Genomic DNA, 22,428 nt, shown 5'->3' on the forward strand with positions numbered 1-22,428 from the left:
TATCACAACCCACGCCACCCCCCGGTTGTCCACACTGCCATTTGTTTCATTGATATATATGTGTGTGTATCTTGGTGTCTCAGGGTGTTACCGATGATTTTTAAAAGTTAACTGTTAATAACATATAAAGACGTACAGCACAGAGAGTAAAACCAGAGCAGCGGTGACAGTGTGATAGACGCACAGCATAGAGAGTAAAACCAGAGCAGCGACGACGGTGTGATAGCTGGCAAATGGTCAGACGCAATTTGTGAAATATCCTCTTGTCAATTTACCACAGTTAGGGTTTTATTGTAGCCGCCTATGGAGTGCTTAATTAGAAACAAATAACACACATCTATAGCACAATGGTGTAAGCAGAATTAGGTCCAATAGTATATGCAAGGATGTTAATTGCAATAGAATATATTAAAACAATGTTACACATTTAATAAACAGACACATTAAAACAATGCAAAGGGACAAGTCGCTGCTTGGGTCAGTCGTTGTACGACAGCCAATATGTGAAGACTACAGCATGCAGATGAAAACTATAGCAGGGACAGCAGCTATATATACAGTTGTCAGATCAGTTAGGGTTTGTCAGGTACACGTGACGAAGGGACATGTGATACCAGTCACTCTGTTTGAATTATGTGTTTGGGGTTTTACGCCGTGCTCAAGAATATTTAACTTACACCATGGCGTCCAGCATGATGGTTGGAGGAAACAGGACGGAGCCCTTGGAAAACCCACAACCATCGGCAGAGTATTGGCAGACCTTCTCATGTGTATACGACCACTAGCCACATAGGTTTCGCTCAGATTCACACAACCCTTGCGTACAGTGTTAAACCTCATAGAATCAAATGGATAAACAAATTAAATAAAGTTAATGTCTGCAAAGTGCATTCTGATGTAATAAAGAGTGATGTCCGTAATGAACAGGCCTGGTGTGGATATACATCAAGGTTAAGAAGCAGTAAATTAATTAACACGTAGGCATACAAGGTGACAAAAAAAATAACAAAACTTAGAAACTTCACTTCAAGTTTTACTGTTGATTGTAAAAAATATGAAGTGTTTTGCTTCATTGGTGTAGATTTGCTTTTTTTCTACAAAACGTTTGTTTATCGTGGAAAAAATGGCATATAACCTTTTTGGAATCCCTCTTGTATATTTTACTTTTAGCAGAGAAAAGAACCACTATTATTTTACTAGGGTAACCCTGTCAGAGAAGTATGATAGACTTCAGTGTGTGGAGTAAAACCACAACAGCGACGACTTTGTGATGTATGTTTTTGGCGAATGGTCTCACATAAGCAGTGAAAATCTAATCAGTAAGGAAAACCTACACATAAAAAGAGAAACAATCTGTTAAATTTAAGAGACCGTCTCTTGTCTGAGTGACCCTAGAATGTTTTCTGCTATTGCAGCACATTGTTCTGTTAAATATAACACACCTATTCTATTAATTTAAGATAAAGATTCTATTAAACTAACGGGATATTATGTTGAGTATGACAAATTATTATGCTATAATAACAGAATACATTTTAGCAACACTCAGAGAACACACTTTCTGTTAAAATTAACAGATTAATATCTTGATTGTAAGAAAAGACAACATAACATAGATTACGAATATGAATAACCATAACTAAAGATACAAGAGGATTTGTTTACCTAATTCATTTGTTGGAATTCTTTTATTTTTTTTATTTTATTCCGTCAAGTTCAGGGAAATAAACACAACAACAATGCCGTACACTAACACCACATGAGAACACCGTTAACAGCAGACCCAAAAACAAATTTATTTACAGCGCGAAATGTCATGAAAATGTCGTGAAATAAAATCCCATTTGGTCAATTTTTAATTTCAGTGCTTAACAAAAATGTAACGAAAAACTTTAACTACGCAGAATAAATGATTAGTTGATAAATCGATTTAGTAAAACGGGTTTCTTACTTTTTGAAACCGCCCATGAAACTCGTTCGTTTAACATTATTAAAGAGCCACGGCACAGAGAGTTAAAACAGAGCATCGATGGCAGTGTGACATGTGAAAAATGGTTAGACGTAACCGGTGAAATACCCTTTTGTTAACTTACCTCAGTTTTGGTTTATTCTAACTGTTCATGTAGAGCGTAAATAGTAGCAAATATTACACCCCAGTACCATTTAAATGTCATTTTCATAGGCTCCTTGTTTTAGTGGAAATGTGTTTTCCTCAAGGTATTTTACGGTATTTTAATTTTACATGGTTTCCTCGACTCAATGTACCTGGATCGAAGGTGAGCCCAGGGATTACTATGTCTGTGTTAATTAGTAGAACAGGTAAGCCGATGTGCGAAATGCCTTTGTTCAGGTAATAGTGTTAATGATTACAGGTACGTCGTGACCTGAGTCACTCAGCCAGCCTGTCCACCTTTCATAATGTATTGCACTACTGCCTGGTTTGTAAAAGGTCACGCACAACCAGTGAAACACAGTGTCTTGTCTGTTTACCTTAATTAGTATTTCATTCTGACTGTTCATGTGAATGCTTAAAGAGTAAACTGTTCGGTGTAGCCACATTATGCAATCTACATAGTTTGCTTTCTGCGTGCTATTTTGTCATGGAAGTGACGTCATGTAGTGACGTCATATCGGTAGCTTTATGCAGTGACATCACTGGTTCAACTCACAATTTAGCCTTAAGGGAGTACTATGATCTAAAAGGTATCCTTTAATATGATATTTCAAATAGATATTCGCCGTACATGTGTATCTAGACGTCAAAACTGACAATCGTATACCAGCCGTCGCAAGGTCAGCAATCGTAAAACCAATTCCCCAAACGACCTTCAACACAAAGGACCGAACTAAGAAAGTATATAAAACTAACCGTCGAAACAAAAAGTATATAGTACGAAATTGGGACATTCAAAAGAGACGTAATCAACAGGTTTCAATGATGATGGAAGAGCGCAATGAATGAAATCATTATCCAGATCTTGTACCGTGCTAGTTTATTATAAGTTGTCGATAGTTAGATTGTGTATTGCGACTGCAACTGTTCATATGTCCAACCTGTCGATATAATTCAACACGATGAATACGACCTCTTTATAGCCCCGAGTTAAGAGAACTCCTGGTTATGCAATGCGTAAAATGTCATAAAATTTAAGTACAATGACGTTAATGAAAAGTGTTATAGACATTTACTCCGTGTGAGGCAAAGGAAAGATGGATAACAGATGTTGAATAGCCCACCATTCATTACCATTTATACTTCAGTAATTGTAACCCCGTTGAGTACGTCTATGGTAAAAAAAAAAGAAAAAAAAGGGAGATATGCAAGTCATACAAGATATGATAACTTTATAGGCGTTATTATTCAACATTTACACATGTACGGGTATTACTTCTATGCATGCTGCCAAAATGACTTTTCCTCATAACCGCTTCTCCCTCGATGTATTGGCTTTCCCACTACACCGTGTCGTCTTACTTTATCCTCACAATAAAACTTTGCACCGGTAAGGGTTTTTTTGCCTGTGCATTAATCCGTTGGGCGTTGAGATTATGGTAAGCTGGTTCGATTCTCCAGCTAGACAAAAGGCTTGTCTTGGCGCTGAGCGCGCTCGAAATGCGCTCAGACCTCGCGTGATGCTGATTTCACTCGCTGATTACCTGTTCGCTGAAGCGCCTGAAATATTGCGGGCCTGAACGAAAGCATCTGTGTGTGCTGATGCACAGGTAGCGTGATAGAAGCTCCTGGTAATTCCTTTTATAGATGACGAAGAGATATCGCCATATGTTCAGGGAAAATTAGCTATTCAGTGGACCGTAAATATTCGAAAAAAATTCTTCAGGCCCACGAACACATGTAGAAATGATATAACTGCATGGAGGTATAGAGATTAAATGACTTCACTGCAGTTTTATTCCATGCAGAAACATTCGACTGTTGTTAATGATTGATGTGATTTGCGTAACGAATATATACGAGACAAAACGATAAATTTTTTTTTATTTGTATCTATTTGTCTAATCACGCCTTCCCGGAGAAATGTTCATTTGTACGCTGGGGGGTGGGGGGTCAGTTTTGTTGATGGAGGAAATTAGAGTGCACGGAGAAAACATTTGGCAAGTTATATATACTATCGAACTATTCTATGTGTGGCGTGCATGAAAATTGTACCCAGTTGGTGCAAGACAAGTGAATCGTCTTCAAAGAATGTAGGACTGAGCAAACGATCTATTTCCAGCAATGTATCACGAACAATTAGATTTATTTATTTATTTATTTGATTGGTGTTTCACGCTGTACTCAAGAATATTTCACTTATACGAAGGCGGTCGACGGGCCCAAAGCCCGGGGTCATTATGCTGCGCTAAGCGCGCTAACCAACTGAGCAACCCCACAACACCCCCCACCCCCACCCCCGAACAATTAGAGGGAAGACGTTTAAAAAAAAAACGGGTTTGAACCCACACCACGTGTGACAGTGGCTTGAGGTCTGACACCTCACCACTCAGCTAAGATCCGATGCCTATTCCAATACTAATAAATATTACTATAAATCAACACCATGGCAGTTGTACGCCTCTTCCTGAAATACAGTTAACAACAAATCCACAAAATTCCGTCCTAATTTCATACTTTATATACTTTCTTAGTTATTTGGCGTTAAACGTCGTTTTGGAAATCGGCCTGGCAATTATTGACCCTCAACGTCCATTCTGGTTGACGGCTGGTGTATGGATGTCTATTTCGACACATAGATTCAGGCTGTATTCTCCATTGCCACAATTGGCAAATTATGTACAGAAATGTTGAAGACCGCCAAGGTCACTATAGTGAAGCGATGAGACAGAAAGTGATCTCAGAAAAAGAAATAAACAAGAGAAAATATGTCAAAGCTTTTATTCTTATCAATCAATTCCAGCTCATGCTGAAAAGGTCTGTCTGTAACCTGCGGATGGTTGTGGGTTTCCCCCGGGCTCTGTCCGGTTTCCTCCCACCATAATGCTGGCCGCCGTCGTATAAGCGAAATATTCTTGAGTACGACATAAAACACCAGTCAAATACATAATAAATATTTCTATTTATATTTGATATATATAGATCCCCCTTATCTAAAGTACACGCAACATAATTCCACCGTGCCACCTAAAGCCATTTCTCTAGACCTTAACAAGCTGATCTTTGTCGCAGGTGGTCAGAAGATCAAACTTCTTTAATATTTTAGGTTTCGACTTTTGACATTCAAAATATCGTATACATGTGTATCTATAAACGAGGTAAGTGAACTTTGCAAATAAAAATAATAATACACATCTCAGCTTCAACTGTTAAGAGTCACTTAATATTGTAAAATTTATTCATGGATCTGACCTTTACTCTCACCGTTTGGTACATTTCGATTGCAGACTGTCATCATGCAAGGTTGCATTGGCCAAAATTCTGTCGTCATTGAAAACCGTTGAGTGTTTCTCTTTGCACGAATCAGCCCTATTTTCGTACTTTATATATTTTCTTAGTTTTTTGGTGGCTTGTGTTGAACGTTGTTTTGGATTTCGGCCTTGCGATTATTAACCTGGAACGTCTGTTATAGCTGACAGCTGTCATAGGAATGTCTGTTTCGACGCATAGATTATGGCTGAGTGCTGGTATAGGAATATCTGTTTCGACGCATAGATTATGGCTGAGGGCTGGTATAGGAATGTCTGTTTCGACGCATAAATAATGGCTGAGGGCTGGTATAGGAATGTCTGTTCCGACGCATAGATTATGGCTGAGTGCTGGTATAGGAATGTCTGTTTCGACGCATAGATTATGGCTGAGGGCTGGTATAGGAATGTTTGTTTCGACGCATAGATTATGGCTGAGGGCTGGTATAGGAATGTCTGTTCCGACGCATAGATTATGGCTGAGGGCTGGTATAGGAATGTTTGTTTCGACGCATAGATTATGGCTGAGTGCTGGTATAGGAATGTCTGTTCCGACGCATAGATTATGGCTGAGGGCTGGTATAGGAATGTCTGTTTCGACGTATAGATTATGGCTGAGGGCTGGTATAGGAATGTCTGTTCCGACGCATAGATTATGGCTGAGGGCTGGTATAGGAATGTCTGTTTCGACGCATAGATTATGGCTGAGGGCTGGTATAGGAATGTTTGTTTCGACGCATAGATTATGGCTGAGTGCTGGTATAGGAATGTCTGTTCCGACGCATAGATAATGGCTGAAGGCTTGTATAGGAATGTCTGTTTCGACACATGGATTATGGCTGGTGGCTGGTGTAGGAATGTCTGCTTCGAAGAATTGATCATGGCAGACGGCCTATATGCAGATGTCTGTTTTGAGGCTTCGATTATGGCTGTCCACCGTTATAAAGATGACTGTTTCGAGGCCTGGATTCGGTTTGCGGGGTTTACACGCGCAAAAACTCATGTATATTGCTTCAGGTATTTTTGATTGATTCATGTTGTACTTTGCTGAATTACACGCAAGTCTCATTTTCCACCTGACTGTGCATGAAGAGGAGATAGCACAAATTAAAATCATACATATACAGACTATATACTACGTTTTTATACCACCTTCACGCAGTGCGATTTGATGTATCAGCTCGTCGAATTCGAAACTTTGAAACTTTGAAACTTCTCATTCACTCATTAAATGCTGTCCAGGAAAAAAAACATGGTTTTTCAACATGGTAAAATGCATTTACAAACTTTAGATTCTACAGTAGCTTTATTGAGAAGAGTATCGTCACCGTATTGAGAAGAGTATCGTCACCGTATTCAGAAGAGTAGCGTCACCGTATTGAGAAGAGTAGCGTCACCGTATTGAGAAGAGTATCGTCACCGTATTGAGAAGAGTATCGTCACCGTATTGAGAAGAGTAGCGTCACCGTATTGAGAAGAGTATCGTCGCCGTATTGAGAAGATTATCGTCACCGTATTGAGAAGAGTAGCGTCACAACAGGTTTTTGCCATTTAACTCAAGCAAACTCCTAGCTTTCGTCAGTCAAAATGCATAACCATATACTGGATATATATTGATACCCTCTAGGTCACTACAGGCCACCGTAGAAACTGATGTTTTATATCCATTTTACCCGGTAGAACAAACTCTTGAAAAAAAAAATGGAACTATTCTCCTGGAAAGTGTTAAAAGGTCTTCATCTTTACTTCATTTCAGTGTTTTCTTTGTCTTTCATTGCTGTTTGAGTAGCACCTGTTGTCATTCCTGATTAGACCTACTCTCATTTCTGCCGGTTTTACTACAGCTACGGTTTTTGTACTATATATTTAACTGGCACAGAGAGTAAAATCAGAAGAGCGCCGACAATGTGATAGTTGGCAAATGGTCACGAGTAACGGGTGAAATACAGCCTAGCTGTGGTGAAACTTTCCAGTTTAGCTAGGGTTTATTCCGACTGTGCATGTAAATGCTTAAATAATAGCGAATTACACACCCCTGGTAACATAGCTTAAGCAGAAACACGTAAAGAAAATAAAGTGCTGTTAATTGTAACATATTAGAGATCACTGGTCTAGTAATGCTGTGTTGTCATTAAATTTAACATACAATAGCATTAATGCAATGTAAACAGACCAGGCCTGGGGATGCTTAATCTACCAGCAGAATCATGGTTAATGCAGGAATACGGTAACACCTCTCCAGCTCACACTAACATTTGTTTCAACACAACATTTTTGATGAATTGTATGATTTAACTGTTACTGTAACGTACTTGATTTCTTAAGCTTCTTTAATGATTTCACAGCTAAACTTGTACGATATATTTAGTTACTGTTGCAGTGAGCTATCTTAACTCTCACGTTTGCCAGTTCGTTTATGTCAGTACAGCAGTTTTTTTTCGTTTAATAGGTGTTAAAATGATGTATTTGAACTGTTATCTTCATCAATTACTTCATGAGGAAACACAGATTCTAATAAAACACTAAATTTTCTATATTATGTCAGACGAGTCTGGCGATATTAGCCACTCCACCGCCGTTATACAGGCTAAAAGTTGCATTATGGCTGTACAAGCTTCCACAAAACCCTACACACAGAGAAATGGGCCTCCTGTGAATCAATATACTGGGTAGACGGAACGTTATGATTAATGTGTCTTTTATTTCTCTACCCCACAGGCAATTCATCCCACAACCAAGTCCCTCTGGACTATAGCGACATACGCCGGCGAATATTTTTATATTTAGCAGGCGTCTGTCGACCCGATACAATGGAGGCTCGTGGGATAGTGTTACCCAGTGGGGCTTGTGCCCTCCCGGTGTTTCCATAAAGGCTTTAACAGCGTTATTTCAGGAAGATATAAGAAATTTGGCGTTTGTTATTCCGTATATTTGAGTGCCATTGATGCTGAGTTTCGATTGTTAATGATGCAAGAGCTGCATTATAGCAATTGTGATGAATAGTCTATAACTGACACCCATCGTACCTCTGGTTAACAGCACTTACGAACTATAATATGGTACACGCACGATTTGGATGCCGGTTAAATTTCGGTGCCTATAGAACACTCCTGGAGTATTCCGAGAATCACTTAAAACGGCTGAGTGCTACATGTTAATTTGTGACTTAATATATTTATAGTGTTTTGTTGGTTTGTGTTGAACGTTGTTTTCCGAGAAATTGGTCTTGCGATTATTGACCTGGAACCTAGATTGTAGCATATACTTGCTGTCACCACATCTATAGCCGAATGAAGACCTCGGGTAAAACCTGTAAATTGTCAAACAGTCGAAAATCATCGGGACTACAGGTGCAGTGATCAGAGATACGACCTTGGCCATTCTGTTGGAGTCTGAGCGTTGTTATATAGAGTCTGTTGGACGGTAATTTTTAAATTCCAGTATAGTTTAAATATATATTGAAAGATGAAAGATTTGATCAGAACAATAGTTAAGATATTCAAACTTTACCTTGAAATATTATCTTTATTATTTGTACTAGTTTACTGCGAATTACATGGAATTAGGTGTGGATTAAATATAAAATATCCTGTTGTGAAGTAACAAAAGTAGTAAATATGGTGTTCAACAGTAAGATAATCAGTTTGAACTGAGAATAAAAGCTTCATAATAAATATAGAGAATACGTGGACATAAGAGTCAGCGTTTATATGTTTATACGTTTCGAACATACCATTAATTTTAACTCATTTCTTGTATTTCAAGAGTGACGTTGTATGTTATATTTTTTAACATTTGCGCTCATTAATTTCGTCTATGAATATTAGCAGTCGAAAAAAATTCATTTGTGAGGCAAGGGTATATTACAGGAATATGTGCGGAGCACACCTGGTAACTCGCGAAACAAAACCTCCGCACTGCGGCATAGTCCTGTACCTGTCAAGCGTGAAAGCACTGAGAATATAAAAACGTTATGTCCGAAACAATGTTTCGTTTTGGATTGCAAACTCTAGATACAACTAAAGATCAGTCATAGTATTGTTGTATTTATTTGTTTATCAGATTGATGTTTTACGCCGTACTCAAGAATATTTCACTTGTACGATGGTGGCCAGCATTATGGTGGGACGAAACCGGGCAGAGCCCAGGGGACACTCATGACCATCCGCAGGTAGATGCCTGACCTCCACGTTGGCCTTCGCGGTACGACCACCCGTGAATTATTGTAATCAATATAGACGACTACAATAATATCAATATAGACGACTTCCAGTGTGCTAGGCTCACGTATACCGGTGAAATCTTGTCAGTATGCCATAAAACTTTTGTGTAATAAATAAGTATGTAAATAAATAAGTAAATAAATATTTTTAAAAAAACTCATTGTATTTATCAGACTTTCACTTTCATAAAGGAAGATCCATCCTCACAACAACGACGTGTTTTAATCAGTGATTAATGCCGGATACTCAAGAATTGTCATGTTGGCAACAACTGTGTTGGCGGAGGAAATTGTGAAGTGCTCATAATAAACCAGAATACAACATAGGCGGGTTATACTTGACAAATATCCGGACTTGAAAAAGCAGTCAAGGTCAGCAATCCTCAGATTTGACCTGGGACCTCAGTGATTAAGGGTTACTCGCTTGTGGCGGAATGAACTCCGATGGAGCATTATCAACTTTATAGTCAACACTTCATTCACAGACATTTAAGTTATCTCGCTCAAAGACAGCATGAGATTCAATCAGCACCGCCATCCGTCATGAAAATGACAAATCAAGCGTTAATTCCACACATAAGAAAGAAAAAACGACTACTTTTCTATTCCATAATAAGACTTTATTTACAATTTAGCGAAAACAGATTCATACGGGGTTTCCCACTTTCTTCACACGGACTCGAAAAAAGTCACGTGACATACACACATGTGACTAGAATTGAAAATAGATTTAAATTACGCGTGTTCTTACCAATGATAAGAACCAATATAATAAATACATGAATAAATTAATTTAAACGATCAAATAAATAAATAAATAAATTGTATCCACATCGATGCGAGATCAAAAACCGTAAACTGCATTTTCATTTTTTGACATGTGTCGTAAGAAATAAGCCGTCATATACATATCAGTGAGAATAAATAAAGCCTCCATTTCAAAAATATTCATAACATTTACAACGATACGTGAAAATAAAGTAACTAATCATTGCTCTCAAAGACATTTTGACAGTGTCTGTTAACCAATGATTTTCCATATAAGATGAAGACCAAGATTGCAGCGACAACGTCCTATTGTTTACCCTTATAATCTAAAGGTGAAGGTTGCATTTTGGATAGCAAACAAAAAAATACAAAAAAAAATACAGCTGATACAAAAATTAATTCCACGTATAATTGCCTTGTCTTTTATATACACTGTCGTATAATGAACGAAAACTTGTACTAAAGAGATCATTTCCTAAAAGAAATATTAAACTGAAAATTGAATAAATTAAACGAAATTATGCGTACTCTCCGAAATTATCATAATATTATCTGCAATGTACATTTCTGCCGAATATTACCCATCATAAATAAACTCTGATAAAAAATAAGAAATTTTATAGTTCCTTTTAACCGAATAATATACATGCAAGATATCGCTATGTTTTAACCTTTGCCGTAAACCATGCGATAGCTAGTATATATGATGTATGAATAGACAGGCATGCACGTTCGTACAAGTTTCTTTAAATATACACAGTAATGAGACAGGCAAAGCTGTTCTACAGCGGTGATATAATTGTTAATTGGTATGTCTCTTGAAACGTTGGACGTTTACACCGCATATGTCGTCCAATATTCGCTTTAAAAGGTTAAACGTAAGGATGGCTCCATGTAATGTTAGAGATCTCTTGATACCAAAGCACTTTCAGCATAAACTACATGTAGGTCAAGAACGGGTGGCTGTTTCGATAAATATACTATGTGCAGTATTCTCCATGCACGACGACATGAAAACCGTAGGATGCTCTGGGAGACGAAACAACTAACATCAATATTGTTTTCTCAAGGATCACATATTTTGCAGCATATGTGAAAATCTGTGTTGTTTTTTATTCTACTTTTTCTGCTCAAGTCGATCCCTTGTGTATGGTTATCCACCCACACTTTTACGAACGTATCTGAGTTTATCTTAGTCAACACGCTCAATGAGGTAAACTAACAGAACAACAAGTCCCGGGGATAACCGAACGTTGCCGGGATCCACCGAACGTCAACGACAATAACCGAAGGTGTATAATGTTTACCAGCCCAGGCGAAGTCGGTGTGTTGAACCCGACATTTTGTTTTTACAATGGACGAAACTTTTTTTTTCTTCAGTGTGGACAATCCGCAAACGTCACATGACAAAGTCATTTACGAAACCAATCGACAAAATGACGCTCAAAGGTTTTTCAATTTCCCTTTACCTTGTAGATAATAACAGGCACATTGCCCCCCAATTCATGCGTACACTGCAGTCAGTTAGTTGATTTGCAGACCACAGAACTTTATGTCGTCACAACGAGACGAAAACACACATTTTGTCCTTTGTTGACCAGCTTCCCTGAATTGTTTATGTCAATACGTCATCACGACTACGTCATCAGTAAACCTCCACGTGGTTGTGACTTGAAACAGGAGGGTAATCCGAGTAACCATGGCTACTGTCATTCACATCCGGCACTAACATCCGGGGCACTCCGTGAGCGTTGGACACCGGAAGGTTGGCGTCCAAAGGCATCATGGGAGGAGGGTGAGACATTCCGAGGTTGGGCGAATGTCTACCCATAAAATGACTGTTGGGTATCCCTGTGTATGAAGCCCAGGTGTCCATAGGTGGCGTCCCCGGGGGTACGATAGGTACCTGCCCTAGCCCAGGCTCGTGATCTAATGGTTGACCAGGCGTGTACATATCACTGGAGGCTTGGTCGAGATCATCTAGGTCAGCTGTGAAAAGAGAAGACGGATACGTTATAAGATATTGGCACAATTTGGACCAAAAAAAATGGACACTGAGAATAAAATCGACACCATGAAAGACTTGCAGCAAATAGAGAGTAAAACCATTGCAGAGACGACAGTGTGATAGTTGGCAATTAGTCAGACGTCCTCTGTACAAATCAGCCTCTTGTCAACTGTACATGTTGACATGTACCTCAGCTGGGGTTTTATTCTAACTGTTCATATAAATGCTCAAATACTAGCACAATAGCTTAAGCAGATTTAGATAAAAATGCAGTGATAATTTCAAATTATTGGACGTCACTGGTCTAGAATTTCTCAAAATGCTGTGTTGTCATCATATTTAACATACAATAACATTAAAACAAGACAAGGATCAAGCAGCCGTTCTTCGCCAGGTATTTGTGACTAGAATCACTCGATCACATTGATACGTTTTTAAGTTTTTACTTTCATATCTCTTAATAACCCCTCTGCTTATACGTATATTGCCGTTAAAGGTCGTGAGTTTTCGGAAATGGCGTCATCGATGAACATACTGGGAATCTGGCACAAGCTATGCGCCCTCAATTCGAACTTCCCACCCACAAAGTTGTTTCGACAGCTGTCATCGAGGATGTCACCACAGCAGGCTACTTCATTTTTGCACCGAATGTATTCTTTAATTCAAAAATCGCTTTGTGATATCGTCCCCTTGAACTGATTGCAGCTACAGGTGTTGTACTTACTGTGATAAGTGTCTCCGAGGCCATCGTCAGACCTATCATCCGGGCTAAGAGAGCCATCCGTGTCCGGGTGCCTCTTGCCCATGGAGGAATGGCGGAAGTAAGGGCTCCACCTCTGTCTTCCGGCATCCTTTTTCAATCGTTTCTCCTTGGCCCGCCGGTTTTGGAACCACACTTGCACAACCCGCATGTCCAGCCCGGTCTCCGCGCTCAGTTGCTCTCTGACGTGACGAGCTGGTTTGGGACTTTCATTATACGCTCTTTTTAAAGCTTCTAACTGCTTCGCCGTAATCGTAGTTCTTGGACGTTTATTGCCGTTGTCCATTTCGTATTCTGTAATGCAAATGAAAAATGTCATCAGAATTGTGTTTATTCAACTGATATGCGTGTATGACAATGTTGCCATTTTATGGGTTAAATTCCGCGCTGAATGATTAAAGAAAGCCATTGGCGGACCTAGTTGTTGCAGTATTACGGTTACTGGAGTATGATCCCATTCTCCTTACAGCGCATGCGCGGCTTTCATCACTTCCGCCTTATATCACTGCCACCAATGGCAAATTTTGCACAGAAATCTTAAACAACGCCGAGGTCACTGGGGTCACGGCGACGAGACAGTGATATCAGAAAACAAAACAACTATCTTAACCTTTGTTTCCAATAATACTTCGTACACATGCGTATTCCTGATCTATGTACAGCATGATACCATCCAACATTTGAAAAAATTTTGTTGATGAATGTTGATTCAGTTGTTCCGCGCGAGGACACCAGTGAAGAGGTTAAGCCTAAACAAACCTAGTTTAAAGACACACGTCTTTTTATTGTATTTTTGTAGGTTAAATTGCTTCTAAGCTGAAATGAGAAAAATCCGTGATGGACGTCGTTACCATGGTAACGATTACTAATCAGCTTGAGCATTCTTCTGACGTCAGCGTTTATAGGTATAGTTATAGTTATCGATTCTAAAATAAAAGTTTCTTTACAGACCATGACGGTTTAAGTTTATAAATAGGAAAACTTTCTCACCTAATTTGGGTCGTGAAATTGATTGTTTATTCGGAGCAAACTGGTAACGTATTACTCATTCATCGTAACTATGGTCAATTCACACTTGCTGGCAGCCGCCATTTTGCTCGAGAAAATGTACCCCATTATTCCAAGACTTTTCAAACAAAGTTGCAATTTTTCCAAGGTTTCATGTTGTTATCGTCTCGAATGTCTGCACACATTTACCTCGCGCTTTTGCCGCCTCGTAATCCGTCTTGCACATCAACTTCCTGTCTTCCATCAAGTAGAACTCGTCCCCTGTATTTAGCCGCCTGTTACAGACAATGCACGTGAAGCATTCCAAGTGGTAAACATTTTCCTGTGCGCGCCGAACTACTTCCGTCGGCGGAATCCCCTTCTCACATCCGGCACATTTTGTTCCAAATCGTCTGAAATGGGAAAAAAAGTTTTATAATTTATGCCAAAAAGTTAAAGTAACAGTTATGAACGTAATGAATGGTTTCGAACATTTTTGACCTGGGACATTCATTAAACTTGTTGACCGGTATACATGTACTTGTCCACCCTATACACGCGTTAAGGCAAAATAGTCTTCCTAGATACTGAGACTGATTTCACAGGGACAGTTTCGAATCAAGTCGAATTTTAAACCTGATTCAAATTCTAGTTTGATAATGGCAAAACATAAAATTCTGATCACGTCATTATTGCGAAGGTCAATCTAAAACATTTTGACTTTCTGCATGCATTATAAATTTTAACTCGTCAAATTTCAGCCCACGGCATGCAGGATCTTTCGATCCACTACTGGCCAACTGTCCACATCACCAACAATTTATGGATGGAAGGCTGACGAGGTTGTTTAACATGCACAGAAGACCGTATAACGTAAAAAGGGCTAGCAAACAATACACAATGTTCTTAAAAAAGAAAGTACAAATACTCGACGTGTCCTACAGAAACTGTGAAAATTTTACTGCTTGCTGTTCTGTTTTACCGTTCCAAACACATTGTCTCTGTTTAAAAGGATTTTGTCACCTGAATTTTTAAATATGGTGTCTTGCTCTCAGAGGCTCTGACCCATTTTTTTTTTTGGAAGACCCCGTGTGGAATATCACACCCCTAACTCTTTGTGCAGCATTAAATCCAACTTGTCATGAGCGATCTGGTGTAATATACCACAGAACTCAGGCCCGCTGCCCAAGCGTCCACGATGGATTCAGCGATATTGGCATCGTAAAACTCCATTCCCAAGCAGCTTGCAATTACGGCCAAAGAAACCTTTGTCTTCAAATTAAGTTAGTATTGACTGTTTTCCACATGATGAAGAGTCCCTGTCCAAAAAGCTGACGTTCTCTGGAAATACAACGTACGACTGCTTCCACACAATCTGCGGTAACACGTTCCGATTACACGGAACGCCTTTATTTGGCAAACAGCTCGTTCAGTTTGTTTTTAATAATAGTTCAAAAACGCTTTCCATTAAACTGCGCCCCCCCCCCCAAAGGGCTCCTTCTATAACGTGAGTAAAAACAACAGAAATACTTGTGGACAGATAAAAACCGGAGGTTTATCGCCGCCATTATGTATTGTCTTGTCCCGTTTATGGTGAGATGTAAACCCAACAGCTTTTGAACAGCATCTGATGACAGGGTGTACCTGCATACCATTCAGAGAAAATATGGCATGATGACGAAAGCCTACGAATTTGTTTATGTAACCATATACAAAAATATGGCAAAGGTAAATCAAACAAATTAGACTTTACCATTCACTACCGACGAATGATTCTGCTGTATCATATGTACTGTGTTTGTGTCTACGATAAAACCATCTTTATTTTTATTTTTGTTGTTGGATAAACTAAATTTATGATCTTTCGTTTAAAGATTCCAAGTGATTAATGCTTTGCTGCATGCGAAGAATCAGCAGTTATTATATATTTTGACAGCTAGGAAAGTTATTTAAAATGGTGAAAATCTGTGAACAATGGCTCTTAGCATTAGGTGACATTGTATGTTTTGAAAAAAAGGAAATGCGTATACATGCTTGTCTTCACCTATCGTTTTTAGAGATAAGAAACATTCTTAAACGAAACTTAAAGGTTTCTTTATATTTTGTTGTAAAAGCCAAAAGTTTCATAGAAGACTTTTTTGCATGAATTTATTCGAGAAAATTTACATAAACCCATATTTACGTTTGTAATAATGAAGAAGTACTGTCAAGCACAAAAGCTTTTGGAGAGGAAAATACGCGTCATGCTATAATATCCGACTCTCTCTTGAGGCTCATTGTCTTGGCACTTTTAAATGCCGGTTGGCCAATAGAACGTTAATGAGGGGAGTTGTCTTTGCTTGTTCCTCATCACCTCGCGTGACATTTTACAAGTCCATTTTCGCAACTGCTTTCACTGGCGCGGATGGGAAATGCTCCGCTATCACGTGGGTTATCGCTTTCCACGGACATGTTCACAGCGCCGGGGCTTTGCGGCGCTTTCTGCTCCCTCAATAAAGCCGTCCCGGCGGAATACTTAAGCGGCAAGAAATCAATATATGTAATATTGTAGAAATCAATTTTATTTCCCACGAGAGGACGACGGGTCGGCCAAGAGGAAAGAGCGGTTCTGCCTCACTCCGCGGTCGCCCGGGCCTAAGATCGCTTGTTGTCTAGATCATGCCTTAGCTGCACCGGCTTCTCTCAGCCAACCCCGAGCTGACTCAAGCGCCGCCATTTTGAAACCTGACTTCATGACAGTTCGAGTCAATACGAGTTTTCCTTTTCTTTGGTGGGCGAATCAGCCAGTGTTTCCTGATCGGAAACTGTGACAAGTTCCAACAACTCAATACCCTTTCAGAATCTATACTTTCCGAGTGGTGTTTTGCCCAGAACAAAAAATCATGTTTCAGGCCTTCATTAGGTTGATTGCTTCCTGCCTGTTGGCAAGGCTGAAGGGCTTTCGTCTCAAACAGCTAGCACAAACCAAAACGTGATAAACAGGTTCTTGTGATCGCACGGCCGTGAAACTACTAACAACATCTAGCCATCTTCATTACTGAAAGGGAGCGCAAATATATGACTTCAGCGGGAGTCGTCTTTAGAAAGTTTCGGCGCTTTTCTATTCCTAGTTTTCTAGAGCTGCTCGTGTTTTTCATCTCCAGTTTTCTCCGTTCAAACGCTGCCAAGCAAGCTGTATATTTTTTTGGCATTTCCTGTTTCCACGTCCAGAAGCAACCAAGATATCTATAAGTACAATATTCATTTGGAACCAACTCCTCCTGTCTGTATGGTTTAATATAACTTTTAAACATTTTTTTTAAATCGGTATATCATCCCTTTGACTAAATAATGTGAATAAAATTTTTATAACATCGAAATATTTCGGGTTGTATACATATTGTTAACAGGGTCTATCAATAACGAAAATACAGGATTAAGTTCATATAGATGTGAATCGAACTAACTGTTTCCTAATACCTAACAAGGTATTACTCTTTCTCTCTTCCCTTGCCGAAAAATATATGCATACAAGATGGTTGAGTAGGCTTCCTTTTTGTTTTTTCATCCTGTACTGATGTTTTGACTGAAAAATTCCAAAATAAGACTACATCATTGTAAAATCAGAGTAAAATCAGACCAGTGACTATGTATACAGCGTGATAGTTGGCAAATTGTCACATGTATAACCGTTGAAATCCGGCATCTTGTCAATTGATAAGTACCTCCGCCGGGCTTTTTTACCGAGTGTCCATGTAAAATATATGTGATTTTAGTTGGCACTGGTCTAGAATTACTCAAAATGCTGTGTTCTCATTACTTTCTATTGACTTAATAAGCACTGTTTTCAAAAAAAACAAAAAAAAAAAACAAAGTCTAACGCGTGTAATTCACGTCTGTCGTTTTTATGTCTGAACTTAACTCGGGGGAACCAACTTAACGAAATTATCGATGCCATGCAGCCTCCAAGCAGGTAATCGTTCTCACAGTGTGTATTTATTCAAACAATTGGTCCGATTTTGAGGCCGTCGTCAAAGAGCGGTCGGGCAGTTATAGGGTTTGCCGAAGGCGCGAACTACCGCTGCCAGGAGACAGCCTTATCCGATTACTGAGACCGGACAAGTTCCAAGAGAAGATAACTGACTTCTTAAGAGAAGATAAACACGGCTCCTTCAGAACGAGGTCGAGCTAAAATCTCCGCGGCAGCCCTACATGTGTTCCGTGTCTTCCAGGATGAACGGTCACGTGATCAAGTGTTTGTCGTCTGCGAAAGTGGAAACGGCAGTGGAAATCTGGAAGCTCGTCCTTCAAGAGCGACGTCTTGAGAAATGGATTTCCTGTCCGCCAATCTTACACCGTTGCTGTGGAAGTCCTACGAAGTTGTCACTGTCCACACGTTGTTTCGAATCGCCGAAACTTGAGCGGTGGCAAAATGCCTGTTAGATTTGTACATGTACGGGTTCTCGTAACGCGCGCACGTCTCAGGTTCTTCATGTCAAAGACATTGCCTTGAACGTTCCACCAATTAAAGAGTCACCAGAATCATAAAGGATAGGGCTTTGTTAAAAATATCCTTGTACAATCTGATTGCAGTCGATCGTGGTCAAGGAATGCCTTAACTTAAATGTTGCACATTATATCGATTTATATACATGTATTTATTATACATGAACAACCTTCATATTGCACGTCAGCATTAGCAACGTGACGTCACATCACTCGGTAGAACTCGTCCTCATCAGCCCGTATTCATTCAATAACCTATCAATATTGCTGCCATATGAAGTTTTGAAAAGGGATTTATCGCGAATTGTCCTTTGTAATTATTTAAGAAATTATGTCTGTTTATGACAAACATTTGAACTCACTCTTAGGACTCTAACCAGCCGATCTTTTCTGCATGATCTGCTAGAGGGCAGGTTTTAAGACGTCGGGAATATTTTCTAAAACGCTTGTGTACAAACTTGCACAGCAACAATGTGTATCATGGAACACAATTACCTACAACTGATACACATGCCACTGTGGATGTGTAGCACAAGTTACGCGATACGTGTATTGCTGGTACATGAAATTATGTAATGTACACTATTGCCACAATTATGTGTACCACACTTACACAGTAGCATTTAGAGGGTAGACACAATGTCAGTGATATGCTTGTTTATCCCCCCTGTTTAGAGCTCTCTACTGCCTGATTAAAAGGATTACGTTAACTCCCACAGAATTGTAAAAACATATACGAAACATCCCATAAAAAATCAACAGTTTTCTGTTCGTGGAAAGAAGGAATTAAAAGTCTAATCAACTCACCTGAAAAAATCTTCCTTGCAGTAAACTTTTTCTCCTTTTGAAAAACACTTATCGCTTAGTTGAGCCTGGCAGTCTGCGCACTTGAGGCACTTGGAATGCCATGCTCGATCGAGCACTTTGAGAATAAATCTGTCCAAAATTTGGTCACAGCATCCTGCACATTTTGGTATAGCCGCTGAAAAACATGAACAAAATGAAACGGATGAAATATCTGGGTATTCCAAAGCCCTTTGAAATATTATAATGCTCTGCGTTCATCTTCAAAATCATCGATATTTAAGCACAATATTTATCCGTGTGACAAAATGGAAAAAAAATCTTTATGTTGATTACAAATAAAATCTAGCGCATGAGTCAAAAGTGAATATACCTCTTTCTTAATTGATTACTAATATATTGAAGGGTTTATTGTCATGTTGTGAAGAAGTATATAACGTACGTGATGTCTACGTACTCCCATAACCAGCCAACAAAAATCTTTAACTGAAGGACTTTAATTAGCAAATGAGGTGCATTGCTCAAATCAAAAGGCGAGCTGAAGGCCGGCATTTTTCTCCCGGGCGCCTGCAGGCACAAACAGGAGACACACAATACGATCTGGAAATCAAAAGTCATCCCGTGATTTTCAGAAGGATGTTATTGTCCCAAAACTCGAAGAAGGAAGGCGAATAGGCTATAGATTATAGATAGTGGTGTTTTGGGGTTCTGAAGGTAACAGAGTGTGTGTTTGGGGAGGGGGAGGGGGGGGGGGGGCAAGGAGGATAAGCTATTCTCCCTCAGACTGAGAGATGAGGCGGGAGCGGATCAGAGAATGAACAGACCGTAACCCAGAAAGTGACTGGCTCCCGTAAACTGCGACATTAACTGAATTAACTTTGCTAGATTTTAATACTAATTTGATTAGTTTTCCTCGCAGAGCTTCCCCAGGAGATTTGAAGTATATTTTTCCTAGAGCAGTAATTTAATCAGCGCCAATGGCAGGCTTGGGGCCATCTAATTAGTCCGCCTCTGTTCCAAAACCCCCCGCTTGTCGTCTCGCCGCCATTTCTATCGAGGGTTTCAAAAGCGAGCTGACTCTCCCAGACGTGCCGAGGAAGAAAAAAAAGAGCAACTTGAGCAGAGACTCAGGAAACAATACCCTTCTCAATCCGTAGGCCTCAGTTGTTCAGATCAAAGCACTGTAGCTTCGTCTGTGTTTGTTCGTTTTTCACTGAGATAGGCTCATCCCCCTAATATATATACTCCCAAACCGGAGATCTCGCTCTTCACATAACTTCAGTGATAAAAAAAAATATTGTTCAGAAATCCTTTATACTACGACGTCTTTTAATTGAGCACGAGAAAAAAAAATCATTTTTTGGTTCGTGCAGACAAACTCAATGTTCAATGCTATAGATATGTTTCTACATGACATAAATCATTTCATCCGATACAAGTGGCAAATATGTACCTCTCGCGTCACTGATTGTTTTATAGAGAAAACAACTGAATAAACGAATTATACGAAGTGGTTAATGTCAAGTGATCTATATGTTTTGGTTTATGATTGCTTAAGACATTTATCAGCACTTTTAGCGTAAAAAGTGAACATTTCTTACTACAACTAAACAGATACAGTACCGGTGTTCTGATCAAAAACCTGACACTGCATGATATATAGACGTACCATTCTTGATTAAAGGTATATATATACAAGTATAAGGACATATTAGTCCCCCGGGCGAGTATACCGGGCCTTTGTCCTATATATATTTTTAAGCCAATATCTGTGTCACAAAACTGGATTATTTTCCTAAATAACAATAAAACGAGATGCTTTTTAGAAATGTGGTTTCGTTTATTTTCACCAAACGTTCTTTACTATAAGCAGGTTTTATACAATTAATAATGTAAATCTTTTTGGAATATCTGCGCAATCGGTGGGTTTTATTGTTTTGCCTCCGCTTTTATTAAACAGTCTAGACGAAGGTGTTGGGAAGACATTTGTGTTGGTGTGTAATTGTCTTATGCCGGAGGTTGTTTAATTGATGGCCCTCGACATTGTTGTAGTTAACAAATCCTGAATGAAGCGTCACAAGACGTGATTCGACCAAGGCGTTTTATAACACAAATGTCGCTATTTTGCTGAAATGCCTTTGTAATTAAGGTGACCGACAAATGAAAATTACAGAGTAATTATTGGGTAATTACGGTGCTAGATTAAACTGGCTGTTAAAACAGCGATTGGATCGAGATAACCCGCGAATGGTGTGATAACATTGTTCTTGGCGGGCAGAGGTGTCCGTGATAGTATCTCCGATCTCGTGAGCCTGTGAAGCAACGCGAGATCTCACGAGAGGTGTTCGAACCGACAATGACCTCAAAAGTTTAGCTGACAATGGACCAATCTGTCACATTTGTTATCAACTGTTGTCCTTTTCTTATACTCTGCATTGCATCGCTCATGAACGGCATCATCTTAAAGCACAGTCGTGTAATTACAACAAAATATGATTTGGTGTCTGAAATATGTTTACCACTATTATACTTTAGGCTAAATATACTTGGACTCGGAGTGAAAGTTTCATTTCAGAAATATCTGAGTATAATATTTTACTGATATTATATTTTTAGTTTTGTATTAGTTTCATTTTTCAGAAAATCCCACACTACGTTAATATCAATAGTCATAAATCTGGAAGAATATAAGTCTGTAATTGGACCAAATTGAACAAATGCTTCTGTCGGTCAGATGGGTGTTTTGGTTGTGATAAAATCTACGTAGCTTCTTGCTAGGCTTGTTCGACCAGTAATTTTGCACGTGTTCCTATAGGCGCCATCTGTTAACATAGATGAGGTTTGCTGATATACAGGGGTGGAAACTAAACCAAAAGCGTATAATAATTTGGAGGTTTTCAGGCGAAAAATATCTGTTTTAACAGACTATTTATCTCGGACTATTTGAAAAATTAACAACAAACACTTTCATCT

The 22,428-nt window shown here is 39.2% G+C and overlaps 1 protein-coding gene across 1 annotated transcript; it reads right to left on the minus strand.

Annotated features, from left to right (window-relative positions):
• Positions 1–10,299: 10,299 nt before the first annotated feature.
• On the minus strand, positions 10,300–14,544 carry LOC135480588 (LIM/homeobox protein Lhx3-like). The gene is made up of 3 exons (XM_064760461.1): positions 14,377–14,544; positions 13,144–13,473; positions 10,300–12,400 (listed from the first exon to the last, which is right to left on the minus strand). Exons 1-3 carry the CDS (start codon positions 14,429–14,431, stop codon positions 12,057–12,059), a joined length of 729 nt encoding a protein of 242 aa, XP_064616531.1. The 5' UTR covers positions 14,432–14,544; the 3' UTR covers positions 10,300–12,056.
• Positions 14,545–22,428: the final 7,884 nt, after the last annotated feature.

This window comes from Liolophura sinensis, chromosome 13 (genome assembly GCF_032854445.1).
Source record: "Liolophura sinensis isolate JHLJ2023 chromosome 13, CUHK_Ljap_v2, whole genome shotgun sequence".
NCBI lineage: Eukaryota > Metazoa > Mollusca > Polyplacophora > Chitonida > Chitonidae > Liolophura > Liolophura sinensis.

Excerpts from the sequence above, each read along its gene's own strand:
- LOC135480588 (XM_064760461.1), bottom strand. The coding sequence starts at position 14,431 with ATGGAAGACAGGAAGTTGATGTGCAAGACGGATTACGAGGCGGCAAAA. Across the intron at positions 13,474-14,376 it reads CGAGGCGGCAAAAGCGCGAG|AATACGAAATGGACAACGGC; the intron begins GTAAATGTGTGC and ends TTTGCATTACAG. Across the intron at positions 12,401-13,143 it reads CCTCGGAGACACTTATCACA|CTGACCTAGATGATCTCGAC; the intron begins GTAAGTACAACA and ends CTCTTTTCACAG.